The following is a 20,555-nucleotide window of genomic DNA, read 5'->3' on the forward strand; positions in this document are numbered from 1 at the left end:
CCCCTTTCAACGTTAGAAATCGTCTGCATAAGGTTTTATCTGCAGCCGTTACATTTCTCTTATAGCGGTGCTCGTTCTTTCCTAACAATCGCTTACCGCTAATCAGCTGCGTTACTTCAATGGATCTTCAGAACGATCCTCCGCTGACACTCCCCTGCTTTGTTTCTTCGTATTTGTCCACGTTAGTTCACGCCTCTTCCGAATATCGTCTTCGGTCCCCTCGATCATCCGGCGAGAACTTTCTCTCTGTCTCACCTCCAGGTTATTTCGAGGAGACCGTCACTGTCGCGTCCTCTTCTCATTCGGGACAGACGATCAGCTAATCGGCTTGGATTTCGCCGATGTCGAAAGGGATTTCTATTCCCGGGAGGTTCAGCGAGTCATCCGCTGCTCGGCCTGATCTCCGCTGCCAGGAGCTCCGCGGCAGTCACTCCCCTCGGCAGATCATCTGCTCCCTTCGCACGCGGACTCTCGCTTTCTTCGCTTTCTCTCCGCCTCACCTGGAGCAAAGTCATTAGCGATTTCGAACTATCGCTTAAAATATATATAGTTCGTTAACTTCTGTTCTTCTCGGTGCAACGGCACAACTCCATTTCTTTCCCCTGCTCTTTCAGTAAGCCCAGTTCCAACCGTCCTCCTTCAAAACCTCCTCTTCCGTCTCCTGGCAACCAAAAACAAAAAGAAAAACAAAGAAAGGACAATTGTTGCCATCAAAGTCATCTCCCTGAAATCTTCTCTGCGATTGGCCCAGTGACCTGTCAATTACTCCCTTTCTTTAGATCTCAACCATTAACCCTTCATATGGACTTTCTGCCTAGTATTAACAGAGCCTGAGCCAGCGGGTGTCTTTGTTACGAAATCTGCCCCATTTTTATCACAGTCCTGATCTGTTGGAAGGAAGGATTGACGGGCAGGGTGTGGGGGAGGGGCAAGAAAAAGCCTGCCCGAGCGATGGACAAAACCCACCGGTCTTCGGTGATGGTCTGCCACGCCTCCAGATGAGACAAGATTCGTCCTCCCACCGGAGTCTCGTGCGACCGACAAAAAAGATAATTTTGCAGACTTGTCGGTAGGGAGACTACCTGCCCCTGCAGAGGAGGCTGATGGCTGAGAGAAAAACCAACCAAGTTGGTGTTTTCGATGGGTGACGCCAACCGGAGGTTCAGTTCTGTGCGCCGGGCGGTCCTGAACCCCCTGAAGCCAGAGAAGGATCGAGACTGAGACCCCCACCTCTGTATATAAGGGGCCTTAGCTGGGTCGTCATCCGTAGCAGAATGGAACTATTCCTTGCCATCGAAGAGAAGATCCAGAACTTTATCTTGCACCTCCTTCGAAAACTTAGTCGCATGGAGCCACGCTTGGCGTGAGGTGTCAATTCCCACCACCAGGACTCGAGCTGAGGTATCCACAAGGTGCACTGCAGCTTCCAGGAGATCTTGCGCCAAAACCCTGGCATCCGACAAACCGGCCTTGAAGTCGTCTAGCATATCCACAGGAATGCACTCCTGGAAATCAGCCAACTCCTTCCACAGCATCATAATAGCTGCCACCAGGATCAGCTCGGTATTTGCTTGGTGAAATTGCAGTGCTGAGTTGGCAAAGACTTCCTTACCTAAGGAGTCCAGAATTTTGCCTTCCTTGGAGAGAATCTGAGCTGCAGCCGTAGAGGTCGCAGAGGCCAGCTTGGATTGAAGCATGGCCCAGCTACCACAGTCGAGTAAGGGAGCTGACAAGACGCCAAAGCTATCTCCTCAGAGGTGTGAAGCCTGTAACGGGTGTTGATTCTCTTATTGATAAGCAGACCGGTGTGGGGCTTATCCCAGACCTTACGGGCCTCAGCCAAAACATCCTTCTGGAGGAACAGGCCGGCACGCTCTTGTGGTGACAAATGCTCCTGAAAGCACCCCTTCCTGTGGAGCGGGGGCGTCAGGTACTGGAATATCGAGGAGGGCCATCATATCGAGAACCCGGTCATGGAATGCTCGGAGGACAGAGCGGGGCTGCTCATCGCTATCCTGATCTGCTTGAGGGTAATCCAGCGAATCGGGAGCAGACGGCTAGGCCGCCACAGGTTTTAAAGTGCTATCCCGCTCTACCGGTGTCTTCTCTATGGGAGACAGCGGGGGTAGGGGAGGAAGCGCTGGAGCCGGACCAATAGGAAGAGGTGGTACCACCGCATGAGCCGCTGGAGCTGCCGGGGTGGAAGGTGGAGATGGAGGTTCAGGGTAGATTTCCTTGAAACAACCCTTAAAGTACTCCTTCATAGGGTCGAAATGCATGAGCCGCTGAAATTTGCCCAAAAATACATCCTCTGATGAAGGCTTGGGCGCTGGGGTAGGCAGATGCCTCTCATATGGGATATACCCCCATGAACGCAATGAGGATGGTGCCAGGAAGGCCCACCACCATTCGGGTCCGCATAGACCAGCAGAGCAGAAGTAGGCGGAAGCGAGACAGTATGTGGCAGCGGCATCCGAGTACGCCAGTCATACGAAGGGTGGAACAGATTTTTACCTTCCACCTGAGGTGAAAAAGGCTGCTCAGCCCCAAAATTAAGATTCCCAGCACCCGTCGTCGAGAACATAGGTGTAAGTGAAGAATCCAAAATGGCCGCTGTGGACTATGAGGGGTGGGCCGCCATTTTGTCGATGCCTGAAGAGAACTGCGTCACATGTGTAGTTGAGGCAATTGTCTCCTCAGGCTGGTCAGGGGACTTAAGTAACACCTTAGCCTTAACACAAGGATCCTCGGCAAAGCCGGTACTGGGGGGTCTCGTATGTTTACTTGACATCATGGAGGTGGCCCCAACATTAGCCTCCAAAGGAGGAACCTCGGCAGAGCTGCTAACAGAGGAGTTACGGTGTATGACTGCCCTCTTCGCCCCCTCGACAGAACCAGTATCACCGCGACCATGAGCGCGGGAAAGATGAGAAATCACCCTTACAGACAAGACCTTAGAAACAGGTCTCTCGTTTTTTGTCGGTACAGACCTTAGCCTCAAAGAGAGGAACCTCGGGTTTCGACCCAGTATGTGTAGCTCACTCGTGAGGGACCTCAAGCCGTGGCTTGGCACAGAAAGCTCCAGAATAGGAGGCCTCAGGGCGTGCCCCGGTGTCTGTATGGAAAACTCCAGAAACGGAGACCTCAGAGCAAAACCCGGTGTCCAAAGCCACAGATGAACTGGGCTGAAGTTTAGCACCTGACAGGTGACCTCGGAACGTGTTCCGGTCTTGGCAGGTCCGTCGTGGGAACCCTCGGAGAAAACTCTGGTACGCCTATTAGGCCTGCGAGGCACCTCAGGAAAAACCCTGGTGGTAGAGCTGCTCAAGCACCTTCTGGGCCCTTAAGACCCCGGGAAGGAGTCCCCCAGCCGTGGCACCCTAAAAAGTAAGGAACTTAGCGGGCGTCTCTTCATTCCATCGATGAGAAGCTGAAGATGAGGTGGAGGAACACGCTGAAATACGTCCTCCCACCGAAGAAGATGGCGTTGGAGTGCCAAGACGGAAAGGGAATCGCAGTAGAAGCACGAATCCCAGCGATGGTCCAGCCCGAGACACTCCAAGCAGAGAGAATAGGGATCCACCCTAGCGAAGCGACTTTCGCATGAAGAACAGGACACAAATCCCAGAAGCTCCGACATAGACAGAGGACTAAGTAACTGCAGAACCGGAGCAAGAGAGGACAATAACGGGAACAAGAAAAATATCCTGGTGATGCAAGTGCATCCAGCCCCGACCGCGCGGAGAAAAGGACTGAAGGGCGATGCGCGGGTGGAGCTCAGGAGGGCAGGGTTACGGCCACATGCGGTACCGCACGTAAAAAGAGAATGACAACTTGTTTTCAATTTTGATGCTTTTTAAAAAAAGTGCTCCAGTCCTGTCCCGAAGGACAGAATGTCCTACAAGTATGGAGGAAAGGGGTTGGGACATAGCAGTAAAATAAATACTGTGGACCAACCACTAGAGGGCGCACTATGTCAAGCAAGTTAACTAAACAGGTTAACACTGCTCAAAAACAGGGAAATGTGTTCAACACTACCATATCTGCTGTCCTTCGCAAAAAAAACAGGGATGCACGTTTTCCCAACAAGATGAAGTTAACTGCACCAGAACACTTCAGTTTTCGGATACATACTTCAGACCTGTGAGCATTCAGGTTTGGCTGGGCTTTAGGGGTATTCTGCACTGCTTCAGTGATTACAATGAATATGTACCACTGTATTTTTACAAGGTCTTCATAACCTGCTTGCACATCACTTCCCTCCCCCCTTTCATCACCAATAGAGAAAAATAACAAAACACGCACCTCAACAGATATCCCTTTTTTCGCCATACAAAGATTCACCAAGCACCATATATTTTGTGACCAGAGCATCTAATTTGGCTCTGGAAATAAAAAAACCCTTCAAGTCTGTGAGGTCCAAAGTCATTTTCCCTCCAGCTCCAAGGCCATCTCTGTCACCTCAGGGGATCGAAAGCCACCTCTGCTATCACGGAAGCCACCTCAATCCCCAAATCCACTGACAAGTAGGACAAGTAAAATTAGAAGGCCTACTGTTATTCAGAACTATATAATTGGATATGTAAATGGATGTTTGTGTTTGAGAAATGCTGAGATTCAAGCAGGAAGGTCATTTATTTTTTGTAGACAAGCTGCCTTGTTTGTGTAACTTTGTGGTGGCTTCCCCTACATAAAGATTGGGGACCACAATTAATTCATGCAGAGTTTTGGTCCAACTGCCGTTTCTTGACCAAAACTGTGCGTTGTGGCTGTATACAAGGGGTCATTACATTAAGGGTGCCCGCTTAGTGCAGAAGCCACCCATTAACCAAAATGTATCTTACAATGGATAACCAAAGAGGGCACTCCTACCTCAGTGGCCTGAAACCCGTCTACTCTTACCCAACAATGGGGTGCCCCCAAGCTATCCCACAGAGCAGAGAAGGGTAAACATTGCAATGGCAGTGACAGGGAAAAGGAGTGAAACCAGCATGACTTGGGGACAGTGCTTCAATAATGCAGGTCATTTATTGAGCATTTGCTAGTGGCCTGCAAATGTCTGGTGTCCACAGAGTATGAAAACAGCTGGCTAGTGGTGCAGAAAGAAGACAAGGAAAGAAACTTTGGTGGCTGAGGGTACAATACAGGTTTGTTTGGGGCCTGGTGAGCCTACGCCACCCTCAAGCCCAGTTGCGACATCCTTTGAGGTGGCTGTCCAAAAGCCAGAAAATGTAGTGACTCTATAAGGAGTTAAAGTTGTCTTGGGCGAGACCCAGAGGGACAAGTTGGATATGGTTTGATGCAGAAGTGGAGTCAAGGTCTGAGTTGATGGTCACAACCAGTCAGCCTCTATCAGGGGCGTGATTATTTGCCAATGGTGACAACCCTAATGCAGTCAGAGTGGTTGAAGAAACAGGTGAACGTCTCCCTAGATGGAATCACCAGCGGAGTATTGGTGATGTAAAGTTTTAACTTAGGAAAGAACTTTCCAAAGAGTAAAGGTGTTATTGGGGTTGATATTACTTGCTGTACTCAAATGAATTGACCCAAGACTACAAATCCCATAGGACATTTGGAGGATAAATAAAAGCACAGAGCACTTTAGTACATGCCTGGAACAGGAGTATCAGCTAGCCACACCTGAGCCACTGCCAGATACTCCACATTGCTGCCGTTGTGTGATAGCTTTTCTTTTTATCAGACCTGTGTGATAGAAACCTTTTATGGAGAGTGTTTGACAGAGTCGCACAAGAACAAATATAACTTGAGAGAGGGTGTATACTCTGGCAAATAACAGGAGTTGAATGAGCTCTAAGTGAAACTTTAAGGTAACATCTCAAGGAGGAGTCTGCATGGATACATCTCAATGTATTGTGTGTGTACAAACTCAACTGATCCCTGGGAAATATGCTACAGCCGACTAATCCCCCAAAATAAACATCACATAGAAGAAAGCTGCTTGGCAAAATAGGAACAATCTGAAGAAATACTTACAAATTCCGTCTAGCAGGGATTGAACTAGGGTACATTTAAATTTAGACTAACAAGACCCTTCTCCTGACTCACAAGATCCCCTAGACAAACCATGCGCTTGCCAAGTGTGCATACTAGGTTTTAAGTACCTTCTGATTAGAACCTGCTTATTGAAGATGGCTTTATAAGGGATGCAACTGTAAACTGATCAGGGCAAAGAAATAACAAAAAAAAGTGCATCACTGAGCGAAAGAGTTTTATTTTGTGAAAGAACATTTTGAATACTCCTATATTAAGATGTATGATTAATATCGAGTGATCGGAGTAAAAAAATAAAAATAAAATCACGATGTACCTTTGTTAAGTGGGCAAAATCAAAAGATTGCCAGTGAACAGCATACCCGTTGTGGTCAAGACACCCAATGTCGAAATTATAGCATCACACCGTGCATTAGGGCTATTTTGAGGCCAAAATAGCAGCAATCTGTGCTACTGAAAAAGCTGGTTCATACCGACAAAATGCAAAAGAAGAGATATCTAAATGGCGCTCACAAGTACAGCATATAATATACAGCATGCAAAATTGCTAGTATTTACAAAGGGTCTTCATATTGCTTTCAAGAACTGCAGAGTACAATTTAAATAACTGCACCATTTAACTATCAGGTGTACAATAGGGAGTGAAACCTTAAAATTATATTTATAAAGAATAGACGTTGTGAACTCTCTGAACATTCTAATCAATATGCTTTATTAAAAGATTACAGACACACATAATTAACAAACATCACCACTTTCTGAATGTCAGTTTGTTTGAAAAGAACAGCAATCCAAATCCCAATAGTGTTACGGCTGCCGTCTTTATTTTTCCTTTGCTCCAAAAGGTCTGCTTTTCCAGAGGTGGGACGCGACAAGGGACACTCTGTTGGCCATTCTGTAACTATAAGAAATAAATGGATAATTTTACTGAAAGGGGCACATGCCGAATTACAGGCTTGTATCTTATCTAAATCCAACTGCACAGATTTTCTGAATTCGATATGATAATTGCAGAAATCAAACTAAATAAACCAAACACCACAAACCACTCCCCAAATTATCTACCATCAGTTTCATCAGCAGCCTAAGACTAAAATGTAAACATTGATCAATTAAAATGTTGTCACAGATGGCTCAAGAAATGGTCCAAGTCTCTGAGATGGTTCAAGGATTTTTATTTAAATCATCCGGACTGAGGGCCGTCCCTCACTCTCTCGTTGATGAAGCAACAATCCTCCCTAACCCAGGTGTTCACACTCCCCAGGTTAGTATATACCAACCATTCCAGCCTATTGTCTAAGTTCTTACTAATACTGGAAGTAAAGACCTTAAGGTAGAATGCCTTCCCTATCTGAACTCCCTCAGGGATTTACTAGACTGTTCCTACTATATGCAGAGGATAGTGGTCTAAAAGGAGGATTTGTGCGTTACAGACACAGTGCCCGATTCGGTTTCCTTCCATCATGCCCTTGTACTCCTTTCCCTCTCACCCCTTGCTGTTTTGTTCTCACTGCTCTATTACTTCCAACTCCACCCTCTTGTACTTCTATTACCGTGTCTTCATCCCCTGTCCCCATAATATCTTTCACTCCTCCTCCATCTCGCCTCCAACCTTTGATGTTTTCGCACAGCGAGGGAACCAGCAGTGGCAGGCATACAAGCGCAGTACAAGACCACTTATATTGCATCACTACTTCCCCCACACTAAAACTCCCTCCGACCACACTACAAATACTACTACAACCAACTTTCTATGCTAACACCTTTCTAACTCACATAATCACTTCACTTTCACTCCCTACACTTCCTCTCCCCTGACCACACTTGCGACTTTCACACACACAATGCAGTACCACTTGCACTCACTAACCAATACCTCACCCGCTGCAAATGTCAACTACACAATACATCCACTGTGCTTCCCCCTGCTGGTCACTTGGTTTGGCACCTCCACCTTCTCTTACCACAACCGTACAACCCACCCCTTCTGGATTCCTGTAGTTTCTTTTTACCCCCTGCCTACTTCCGGATTAGTCTTTTGATCCCGCACACAATCTAGCCCTATCACCCCTTATAGGGAGGCATCAGCATTACAAAATGTTTTAAATGGCGGATTAAGCCCTGTCCCTCTTCTCCATGTGGGGCCCACGCTGCACAGCCTTCATGCCTGTGTCGGGGAACTGAGGAGCGGCAAATACAGTGTTTTTGAGTGGCACTGCTCTATTCCTAGTCACTGGTGTTCTAGGGATCCCGCATGGGATTCTTCCTTAGGTGTCCTGGGGCTGAAGGTGCATGGCTTAAGGGAATGCAGGGTAAGATCTCCAGCTCGTGTTTCTTTTCTTTATCTCACAGCTCTGATGGTGTAGCTGTTGCACATGTAGGGGGTCTATAAAGACCGGGTCTCTCTCTCTGGAGGCTTTCTTTCTCCACCGGGCCGATGACACTGATGGTTCTCTTTTTTGTGGGTGCTCGCCTCTCAGGTTTCTTAGGTTTCAGACAGGAGAAGAAAACACTCTGCCACTATTTTGAGTCACAGGCCTAGGGTGATGCAACTTTGCAATGCACATATACAGGTTGGCACATGGAAAAGAAGTTTGGGCTATCCCATCTACCACTGTCCCCTCTGGGGTAGAAATGTGAATGGATTTCTCCCTGGCAGGCCACCCAACCCGGGCCGAGAGGGGTCATGATACTGATCTTGTCACAAAGTGCACACAGTAAAGGGAACATCTCTTGGTAGCAAAGCCAGTATTGACGTTAACAATTCCAATGGTAACTGATTAAGTTATTTTACCATGAGTAAGCATAAGGAAAGCATACAGGAAAAAAAGAATAAAGCATAAGTTACTTGCCTTTAACTTTCCTATTACTGTAAACCTTGTACTTAACCTACATGACAGTTGCACCACCTTATATAAAGAACATAAACATAGCAGGAAAAGGAAATTAAATTAGGTAATAATTCCCTGCACAGTTCTCCAATTCGTCGTGACAGACTGGGGAACACATACCCTTAATTCTCCTTTCCTTTAATGAGATTTGTAGAATCATGGAGCGGTTGGAAAATAAGTGTGAATTGCTGTAAAGTGAGGGGTCAGTAAAAAAGAAACCAAGAGAACGTAAAAGTGAAAATGGGAAGCCTAGTCCTCGTTTAATGTCCACCCAATGTCAGCAGTCACCAGCAGTCCTCAAGCTGAACAGGTAAAAACTGCTTGTCCATACTTGGTAACCACTGTAGAACTTTCGTCCAGACTGCAGTAAACTCAAAAAGGATGCTTTTTGCATAAGTCCATGTTGCTGCTCTGCATATCACATGCATAGAAATATATAATGGGAATGGACTAGCGAAATCTTATCTATGACTCAGAATCAAACAGTAGAATCGGTGGGTCACTTAATGAATAGTAAGAAAGAAATTCAAAATTGTGCCAACTACTCCACTTTGTGATATTTCATAGCAAAGCAGGTACAAGTTGCTACCATACCCAAGGCACTGATGCTCATTGTATCATCCTGTGAAGGATGGATGCTAAAAATATCACATCAGCAAATACTTAAATGACTGAGCTATTTGACCAGCGGTGAGATTGTGATGAGATGCCCAAAGCGTGAGTCCCCCGGTAACACGGGGCATAGAATCACAGTGCAGGAAACAACTTCCAAGATTGTTAGAATATATGGAGCAGGTTTAAACGGTGTCCTAGGACCGAACGTTTTAGGATTGCAGGGGCAGCTGCGTGGCTAGTTGTTTTTGGTAAACCCTAGAACATGTAAGATATGTGTGTACCACCAGCTCTTCGCGCTATGCCTGAACATTTTTGATGAATTCTAAGTAAAGTAAATGATAGTTTTTTCAAATCTATTCATAACACAATACATGATATTCTTCATTCATAGGTTTATTCTCTGTGAGTCCTAGTTGAACAACCAACACGTGTTTCGACAGAAACGCCTTTCTCAGGCTAGGCTCTTCAGTCAGCGCAATCGTGTATCAATGAGGTGGCAGGGTTTAAGCTCCACCCCATTCAGCCATCTTCAGATTTTGAACAGTATAGACCTGATGATGTACTGGAAAAAACGGAGCAGCCACTACCCAGGGGCAGAGGGTGGGTGCATGTGAATCTATGAAAGATACCAATGCTGGAGAAATACAGTTACAGCTAAGTAACAAAGACTTCTCCTGCATTGGATCTTTCAAAAATTCACATGCTTGAATAGAATACCAAGCTGTCAAAGACAACACACGTGTCTGAGAGCAAGACATCTGTATTTGTCAATGGAAAAATATACATGTCTATGGCTGTCAATAATACACATCTGCATGAAACTCTGCGAATAATAGAGACACAAAGTAACAAGAAGGAGGGATACAGATAAATAGCATACGCATATTAGGCTACTCCTACCTAAAGCAAATAGGTGTTAAAGCAGTGCCTGTCCCACTACTGTTTCCCTTGTGCTGTCCACCTCCAAGCAGTAATGCCGGGCAAACACATGGAGCGTGCTTCATGCGGCCACACAACATATATCTCTTAGAAACACTCCTGCTTGGAATGCTGATGAAGCTGCTCTCACTCTGGTGGAGTGTGCTGTCGGCGGGGACAGTAGTGGATCATCTCTCATTTGGTGGCAGTGGGCGATAAAGCTGGAAATCCAGTGTGCCACACCCTGTTTGGAGACGCATCATCCATTGCTGCGTCCTGCAAAGGCGACAAAAAGCCTTTTGGAGGACCTGAAGTCTTTGGGCCTTTGTATATAGAACTTAAGCATTCTAGCCACGTCCAGTGAATGCAGTGTTTGCTCAGCTGCAGGTGTATGATTGCCGAAGAAGGTAGGTAATGCGATCCGCGACGACAATGTAGACTCAGACAGAACCTTAGGGATGAATCTTGGGTGAGGTCGGAGAATGACTCTCTTTTTGAAAGATGGTAAATGGCGGTTCAACGGAAAGCACCTGCAGTTGTCCAATGCAATTGACTGATGTGATGGCCACTAAAAAGGCTATTTTCCAAGACAAAAATTATAGGTCGCACCAATGAATAGGCTCGTAGGGTGCTCTCATTAGCGCTGCCAGGACAGTGTTAAGGCTCTAGGAAGGGATGGTATCCGTTCCCTGGGGAAGGTGTGCATTAACCCCTTCAGGAAGGTTTTGACTGCTGTGTCTGAAACTAGAGAATCTTGATGAGGCTTTGTGGTGTAAGCGGAGATGGCCGACAGGTGTGCCTTGATGGATGACAGAGCTAATCCATCCTTTGCCAAATGAAGGCGATAAGGCAAGATATGCTCAATAGATGCCGAGAATGGGTCTGGCTCGTGGAATGCGCGAACCTTGGGATAACGGGCGAGATGTACGGCGTCCATTTTACTCATCCAACATGGAGAATCACATTGCGGCAAGTAACGGTATAGCCGTTGGTTCACATGAGGAAGAGACTGTAGCCACGCCCCCAGACTGGCAAGCAGTACTTCCGTATCCATCACCCGCACATCGGCGCGTTGCTACTCTCATTCCAGAGTCCAGCCGCGCTTCGCAGATGTAAGTACGCATTCGTACCCGCTGCCTTTCCACTTCTTTCCTTGTTAGTATAAGTACTAAGTTGGCTATCCTGTGTCCGTTTCTCCTCTCCCCCTTGTTGTTGAAACTCCCTTTACCGTTCGCTTTAGGCAATCATCAGATCGCGGCTCCGATCCTCCGCCTTCTTCTCCGCCTTCTGTGGAATCAGAGGAGTTCTTGTGTTTACGAGACTATCCTTCATCCAGGGATATTAGGACGCAGGTCTTGGTACGATCTCTAATATAGAGTCAGATTTCCTTCATTGGCATTTCTCTTGCTTTACCCGGTATTTTTCCATTCATCACAATCTCCTTTCTTAAGGATTCATTCATCTCTCTACACAGACCATTACGCTACCTACTTCCTCCCAGTATTAGCAGGGGATTAGTCTCTCCAGAGTCTCCTTCGGGTGGTAAGCTTAAGTGACATTCCATCTCAGTTAACAGGATCAGGATTGGGAGGGGAAAGACTAAGTCTAATTTTCATTCTTTACACTTTGTTAGGCTTTGCAACTATTCCCCCTGTTTTCTCCAAAACTGCCATCCAGGAACTTAACCCTCCGGTCTTCTGGGCCTAATTTAGGTGTTTCTAGGGTAAGCCTTTTAGAGATCAGGCAACATCCTCTCTTTGGGTCTGTAAACATCTATCCTTTGTGTCATTAATCCCTCTCTGTGTCTACTTGCACTTAGCACCTATAGATCTTGGAGGAGATTAGGAAGTTCAACCGAAGGGGCTGATTATTACCCACTGGAAACATCTCCAGGGAGCAGTCCTCAGGAAACTACGCTTTCTAGCAGCCCTTCACAGGGTTTTTTCCCCGTAAGGGTTTTTTCCTGGAGGCTCCAACACTGTCGGACTCTCCGAAGTCGGATTGTGGAGGGGCTTCTAGGTATTTTCCGATTACTTCAAAAGATTACAGAATCCTCAATCCCAAAGAAGATAGAGGTAGGAGTTTTGTTTGTCTGTATTGGAGTCTGAGTACATGTAATGATTTTGAAATATCACAGTTAGCAACGCCCAAAAATAGGAATGAGAACAGTACTCTGACTTGGATACGGATTCAGAAAACTCATTGATTCTAAAATGTATCAACAAATACAGCAATTGATAGCGGCAGTCCAGTCTCTTACATCCGAGGTTCAAACTCTTAAACAGGAAAATGCCACGTTACTACAGAACCAACAGCAGGCAGCACAGCAAAACCAGCAGCAGACAGCTCAGCTAGCAGCTGCCCAACAAGCCATAACAAACCAACCCCTCCACTGTTCGGAGGTGCCTCCTGGGCCTTTGTCAGGAGGTCAGTTTGACAGAAATCCACATAAAGTCAAAGAGTTCTTAGACGCCTACCATCCAATTTGCATTCAAGGGTACCTATTTTCACACAGATAGAGACCGCGTTGGTTACATGATTTCCCAGATGACCGGACCTGCATTAGCTTGGGCAACCCCATTGGTCACCTCCAATAACCCGATCTTGGATTCGCACACAGCCTTTTGCAATAGCATAAGAACGATGTTCGGGCGACAAGAGATACGGGTTGCGTCCCAAGAACATCTATCAGATCTGAGACAAGGAAACCTAGATATTTTAGCACGTATCACCAAATTCAAGCAGATGGCTAGTGAAACTACCTGGTCGGACGATGCACAGGTCACACTGTTTCGAAGAGGACTGTCCGAAGAATTAAAAGATGAAGTTTCGCGGATACCCAGACCTGCATCGTTGTCTGAATTTATTGCATTGGTGATGCAGATAGATTACCGTCTGAAATAACGGAGCAGTGAGCGAAGAAAGGTAAGAACTCAACGCCGCTTCACTCAAGCATCCTCATCTAATAAAGCCAGCACCTCAGAAGAGCCCATGCAATGGGGTACCAGTGCTAGGGGTCCATTATTATCAGAAGAAAGGTCGAGGAGGTGATCACAGAGCCTGTGTATGTATTGTGGGGCGAATACCCATTCAGTTCAGGAGTGTCCCATCGCTCCTCAAAGAAGGCCGGGAAACGGCAACGCCGACCGTAGGAGGAACCACGGTTCGGGAACCCACTACCTCAAATGGTTCCTCAAACAAGATACAGAATTCTATGTGTACAGGGTCTTCTCACTCATACATGATGGTTCTTCAAGTCACTTTAAGATTCGGGAATCATAGTGGCTTTGAAGTTTCTGCTCTGATAGATTGCAGAGCTGCGGGCAATTTTATTGATGATCTATGGGCTACCCAGAATAATCTTCCACGATCCAATAAACTTGAAGCCATACCGGTTGAAAGTGTGGATGGGAGTCCTCCGATTTCAGGTCCCATAATCAGTCAAACCGGGTCACTGATCATGTCCATAGCAAACCATCACGAAATTATTTAGATGGACATAATCAGAGCCGCTCACTATCCCGTCATTTTAGGGTTACCATGGTTACGTAGACATAACCCTTTCATCAATTGGTCAACCGGGTCTTTCTTCCTAGGCTCAGAGTTTTGTCTGGCCCATTGTATTACGGAGAAGGGACTCACCCCGACCAAATCTTGTACTACTCTGAATGATCCAAAAATAACAACCATCCTTAATTGCATATCCGGACTTCCCACCATATACAATCAATTTGCAGAGGACTTTTCCACATCGGAATATTCATAGTTACCGCCTCACAGAAGAGATGACTGTGCCATTGAGTTAGTACCCCAACAACCACTGCCATTCGGGAGAATGTACATTCTTTCCGCTCTTGAGAAGGAGGTTCTGCGGGAATATTTACACACAAATCTAAAGAATGGATTGATTACCGAGTCCACGTCCCCAGCAGCGGCATCGCTCTTTTTTATTCCTAAGAAAAATACCAACGAGCTTAGGCCCTGTATTGACTACAGGGGATTGAATAAAATAACCATGCCTGATAAATATCCCATGCCACTAATTCCGGATATTCTGGAGGCCGTCAAAGGAGCCACAGTGTACACTAAGCTGGATCTCAAAGGAGCTTCTCATTTGATTAGAATAAGACAAGGAGACAAATGGAAGATGGCTTTTAGGACCCCATTCGGGCCTTTTCAATATCAGGTAATGCCTTTTGGACTTGCCAATGCTCCCGCCGTATTCCAGAGATTCATGGACCATATGTTCGCAGATCTACTTTTACATTCCGTCATCGTCTACCTCGACGATATTCTGGTATTCTCTAAGACTGTCATCGAGCATGAATCCCAGGTGAGAGAAGTACTCCAGAGGCTTAGCCATAACCATCTTTTCTGCAATCTGGAGAAATGTTCGTTTCACCAACCCACGGTGACCTATTTAGGCTACATTCTATCAGCCCAAGGAATTGCTATGGACCCTGAAAAGGTTTCGGCCGTAAAAGATTGGCCAACTCCGGTGTCATGCAAGGATATACAAAGATTTGTGGGGTTTTCAAACTTCTGCAGAAGGTTTATTCCTAATTTTTCCGCTCTGACACAACCCTTAACTAACTTGCTCAAGAAGGGAGTGACATTCTTGTGGACTGAACAGACTCAAAAAGCTTTTGATGAATTAAAAACCCGGTTTACCACTGCACCAATATTGATAAACCCAGACCAATCACGTACTTTCCTCTTGGAGACAGATGCATCCCAATATGCCCTGGGAGCGGTATTACTACAAAAGGATGATCAGAGTCAGGAACGTCCCATCGCATATCTATCAAATACCCTAGCACCTGCTGAGCTGAATTATACGGTGCTGGAAAAAGAATTGTTGGCGATAATACGGGCATTTGAGGAATGGAGACACCTACTGCTGGGGGCCCAGTACCCTGTGGAAGTTAGAACCGATCACCATAACCTCAGAATTCTGCAATATGCTCAAACTTGCAATAGCAGACAAGCAAGGTGGGCTCATTTTTTTTCCCCCTTCCAGATTATCTTTTCCTTTATTCCGGGGAAATACAACTTGCAGGCAGAATCATTATCCCTGAAGGATCACTCTCCTCCTGAACCTTTTAGATCTGAACCTATTTTTCCGTATCTGGCAGCTGAATTGACGAAACCACCAGATTTCCTGGATCTCTTGAGACTTCTTTGACAAAGAAGGATGGAATTTATTTCCATGATCAACAGGTATACGTACCTACCAAGATTCTACAAAAGGAAGTATTGAGGATGGGTCACGATGTAAAGACAGCAGGACATCGAGGAGTCTCTACTACAAGAGAATTAATTTCTCGTCATTTTTGGTGGCCATACTGGAGAGAAGACATACGACAATACGTCAATTCTTGCCCCGTTTGTCTTCAGACGAAAAGGCCTAAACACTTTCCTTACGGGAGTTTAGTACGGATGCCGATACCTACAAGACCCTGGCAGATCATTTCTACAGACTTTGTGGTAGATCTCCCTCCGTCTGGAGGTCACACCACGATAATGGTAACCATTGACACCTTCACAAAATTGGCACATTTTGAGCCTTTCCGGAGTCTTCCCACGGCCGCTCAAATGGCTCGGACCTTTATTACCTGAATTTTTACGCTCCATGGGCTTCCAAAAACTATAATTTCAGACAGAGGCTCTCAGTACACTTCTCGGTACTAGAAACAAATCTGTAAGATCTTGGGGATAACACGAGCATTGAGTTCTGGGTTTCACCCTCAAACCAATGGCCAAACAGAGAGACTAAATCAAACCCTGGAAGGATATCTGCGGAGTTATATTTCCACGGGCCAAGACAATTGGTTGGAGTTATTACCTATGGCGGAATTCGCATATAATAACTCCTATCACTCCACAATCAACGCCTCACCATTTTTCTGTACTTATGGTTTCCATCCAGCGTCCTTTCCCAAAACTGGACTTACAGATAGCAAATTCCCAGATGGGAACCATCTAATGCAACAGATTCGTCAGGGACAACAATCCGCCGAAAAGGCCCTCAAAGACTCCCAGATGAGGGTGAAGAAGTTTGCAGACCGGCACCGTACCCCAGCTCCAATCCTGAACCCGGGAGATTGGGTATGGTTGTCTTCTCGCTTTCTGCCTCGGCATTTACGACCATCGAAACTCTCTCCAAGGTACATGGGTCCCTTTAGAGTTTTGGGTAAGATTGGAGCAGCTGCCTTCAAACTCTGATTACCCAAGACTTGCGCTCGCATCCATCCAGTTTTTCATATATCCCAATTAAAGCCTGACCAGCGGAGTTCTTTCCATCCTCATATTTCCGCACGTCCAGATCCCATCGCATCATCTACTGGTCCGGAATATGAAGTTTCCGGTATTTGTGACTCTCGTTACCATCCCAGAAAGTTGCAATACTTAGTAGATTGGAAGGGTTACACTCCCGCCGACCGGACTTGGGAATCCGAGGCTGCAGTACATGCTCCCAAACTTGTAAGACAGTTCTATCTGAAACATCCGGACAAACCAGGGGGTGGGGGGATGGGGAACACCTCTAAAAGGGGGCATACTGTGATGGTTCATGGAATACGTGAACCTTGGGATAACGGGCGAGATGTACGGCGTCCATTTTACTCATCCAACATGGAGAATCACATTGCGGCAAGTAACGGTATAGTCGTTGGTTCACATGAGGAAGAGGCTGTAGCCACGACCCCAGACTGGCGAGCAGTACTTCCGTATCCATTACCCGCACATCGGCGCGTTGCTACTCGCATTCTAGAGTCCAGCCGCGCTTCGCAGATGTAAGTACGCATTCGTTCTCGCTGCCTTTCCACTTCTTTCCTTGTTAGTATAAGTACTAAGTTGGCTATCCTGCGTCTGTTTCTCCTCTCCCACTTGTTGTTGAAACTCCCTTTACCATTCGCTTTAGGCAATCATCAGATCGCGCCTCCGATCCTCCGCCTTCTTCTCCGCCTTCTGTTGAATCAGAGGAGTTCTTGTGTTTACGAGACTATCCTTCATCCAGGGATATTAGGACGCAGGTCTTGGTACAATCTCTAATATAGAGTCAGATTTCCTTCATTGGCATTTCTCTTGCTTTACCCGGTATTTTTCCATTCATCACAATCTCCTTTCTTAAGGATTCATTCATCTCTCTACACGGACCATTACGCTACCTACTTCCTCCCAGTACTAGCAGGGGATTAGTCTCTCCAGAGTCTCCTTCGGGTGGTAAGCTTAAGTGACATTCCATCTCAGTTAACAGGATCAGGATTGGGAGGGGAAAGACTAAGTCTAATTTTCATTCTTTACACTTTGTTAGGCTTTGCAACTATTCCCCCTGTTTTCTCCAAAACTGCCATCCAGGAACTTAACCCTCCGGTCTTCCTGGCCTGATTCAGGTGTTTCTATGGTAATCCTTTTAGAGATCAGCCAACATCCTCTCTTTGGGTCTGTAACATCTATCCTTCGTGTCATTAATCCCTCTCTGTGTCTACTTGTACCTAGCACCTATAGATCTTGGAGGAGATTAGGAAGTTCAACCGAAGGGGCTGATTATTATCCACCGGAAACATCTCCAGGGAGCAGTCCTCAGGAAACTACGCTCTGTAGCAGCCCTTCACAGGGTTTTTTCCCCGTAAGGGGTTTTTCCCTGGAGGCTCCACCACTGTCAGACTCTCCGAAGTCGAATTGTGGAGGGGCTTCTAGGTATTTTCCCATTACTTCAAAAGATTACAGAACCATCAATCCCAAAGAAGAGAGAGGTAGGAATTTTGTTTGTCTATATTGGAGTCTGAGTACATGTAATGATTTTGAAATATCACACAGTTGTCTAATGCGTTTGGCTGACATGATGGCCACTAAAAAGGCTATTTTCCAAGACAGAAATAATAGGTCGCACCAATGAATAGGCTCGTAGGGTTCTCTCATTAGCGCTGCCAGGACAGTGTTAAGGCTCTAGGAAGGGATGGTATCCGTTCCCTGGGGAAGGTGTGCATTAACCCCTTCAGGGAGGTTTTGACTGCTGGGTCTGAAACTAGAGAATCTTGATGAGGCTTTGTGGTGTAAGCGGAGATGGCCGACAGGTGTGCCTTGATGGATGACAGAGCTAATCCATCCTTTGCCAGATGAAGGCGATAAGGCAAGATATGCTCAATAGATGCTGAGAATGGGCCTGTGTTCGCTCCTACGCACCACACTGTGAAGCGTTTACATTTCTTGGTATATGTCCGCTGTGTGGACAGAGTCCTGGCTGCTCTTGAGTATGCCCTAGCACTCCGCGTATAGCGCAAGGTCATGGAATCTTCGCTGCTGTTGAACCAGCACCTGAGGGATAGAATGGCAGGGTCGTGGTGGAGCAACCGGCCCTTGTGCTGCGACAGCAGGTGCGGATGTGTTTGGAGACGGATGGGCATTTCCTGACATAGTTGAAGTGACGTGTACCATACTTGACGTGCCCATGCACTTGCACGGTCTGAATGACACAAGGCCCAGTAAGATCATTTGTCTTGTGCTCCCTCTGTCTTCCCTACCTTGTCTTGTCGTGCCTTTAGACACTTGTGAATAGGCACGTTATAAATGACGTATCATGCTCATGGTGCATGGTGGTTTGTTCATTCTGCAGAGTACATGTATCATCAACGGTGTTGGAGAAAAACTGTAGAGGAACTTCCCTCTCCAATCCACTGAGAAAGTGACTACCAGGGACTGTTTCTCCGGGTATCTGGAAGTGAACTGACTGCATTTTCTGTTTTCGGATGTGGCAAACGGGTCTATCTCGAGTTTCCCCCATGTAAGGAACTCATGGTGGCAACAGTAAAGACAGACACAAGTGATCACAGTTCAATGGTGTTCATTGTACTTTATAATGGTCGAGATAAAACACCTAGTCTAAACCTAAATCTAAGATGGGAGCAAGCTACGACCATCAAATAATAATAAGGCAGTCTTAGTGGCATCTTGTCAAATAAAAAGGGCCTGTACTAAAAAACCTATTGCCAATCCTTACTACTAAATTAGAAAAAGAGTATGGGATAATGTCCACTAGAAAAGAAAGAAGTGTTCACAAAATGAAAAGTCAGGATGCTATGGCAGGTTCTCCATTCCCCACGTTTGAAGCTCGGGACGAGGCAGGACTCTCAAGCACAGTAAACCCCTGGGCCTCGGCAGCACAAGGTTCACAGTTCGGGTTCAACAATATCAAAACCTTCGTAGACTAAGTTTCTTTCCCAGTAAAGTCTCTTACCTTAGAAGGCCTGCTGCTTCACCCCCAGCCAACAAACAAACAAAAGGTTACTTTGGTACTGGTGTACCTTGGGCGATTGCTCTTCACTCCTTGGATCTCCATCCGCCGGGCTTGGATCCTTCTTGCAACTCGGGCCACCCTCCGTCGGGTTCACTATAGCCTTTCAAATATTGCTTGAATGAGTCAAATGTCCTTTTAAACAAATCCCCTCTGCGGACAACCCTTGACCGGGTTTACTCTTATTGACACAATGTTCACGGGTGTATCAGTCTTGATGCAAAATAATCAAATAAACAAAAGTTCTCTCTGTGGTCTTGCACCTTGGACTACTGCCGCTTGCCACTATGATCTCCCCCTTCCGCCGGGCTCGGATCTTTGTGTAGTTTTGTCCCTCCGTCGGTTTGACTACGGCCTTTCTTTAACACAGTTCATGTATTTTAACACAGTTCATACATTATTCATTTTAATCAGACAGCAAGGATTTCCTTCTCCTATCTTTCTCATGGAATCTGACGGTTCACACTTGCCTTTATTACACAGTTCACAATCTTCTCGGAAAGCTGGGTTCCCTTCCCCTAGCTTTCCTCTGGCTGTAGGTCAGAGACTTTCGATTATATAAGGGATTTGACCTAACCCTCAAAGGACCACTCTGATGCCTCACACCCCCTGTAACCAGGGTTTCTGGTACTTGTAGTTTCAAAGAATAGGTCCCGGTCAGTGTCTTTCAAATGAGTGACCCCTCTGCACCTGGACCTCAACTGGTTTTCTCTCGGATTCCTTGGTTCAAAAATGTTTCCATTTGCAACCCTGTGCTCAACACAGTTCGGTTTACTGTCAGCTTCCTCCGACTCACCGACTGTGCTGAACCAGTTGGCTTCTTA

The 20,555-nt window shown here is 46.3% G+C and overlaps 1 protein-coding gene across 3 annotated transcripts in view; it reads right to left on the bottom strand.

Annotated features, from left to right (window-relative positions):
• Window positions 1-6,703: 6,703 nt before the first annotated feature.
• The window catches only part of ASZ1 (ankyrin repeat, SAM and basic leucine zipper domain containing 1), an 850,966-nt gene continuing 837,114 nt past the window's right edge, over window positions 6,704-20,555 (bottom strand). For all 3 annotated transcript variants that reach the window (XM_069627941.1, XM_069627942.1, XM_069627943.1), the window contains one exon: window positions 6,704-6,913. In XM_069627941.1, the coding sequence (XP_069484042.1) occupies window positions 6,761-6,913 (153 nt within the window). In that variant the 3' untranslated portion in view covers window positions 6,704-6,760. The remainder of the gene's footprint in view (window positions 6,914-20,555) is intronic.

This window comes from Ambystoma mexicanum, chromosome 12 (genome assembly GCF_040938575.1).
Source record: "Ambystoma mexicanum isolate Mex_15411 chromosome 12, UKY_AmexF1_1, whole genome shotgun sequence".
Taxonomy (NCBI): Eukaryota; Metazoa; Chordata; class Amphibia; order Caudata; family Ambystomatidae; genus Ambystoma; species Ambystoma mexicanum.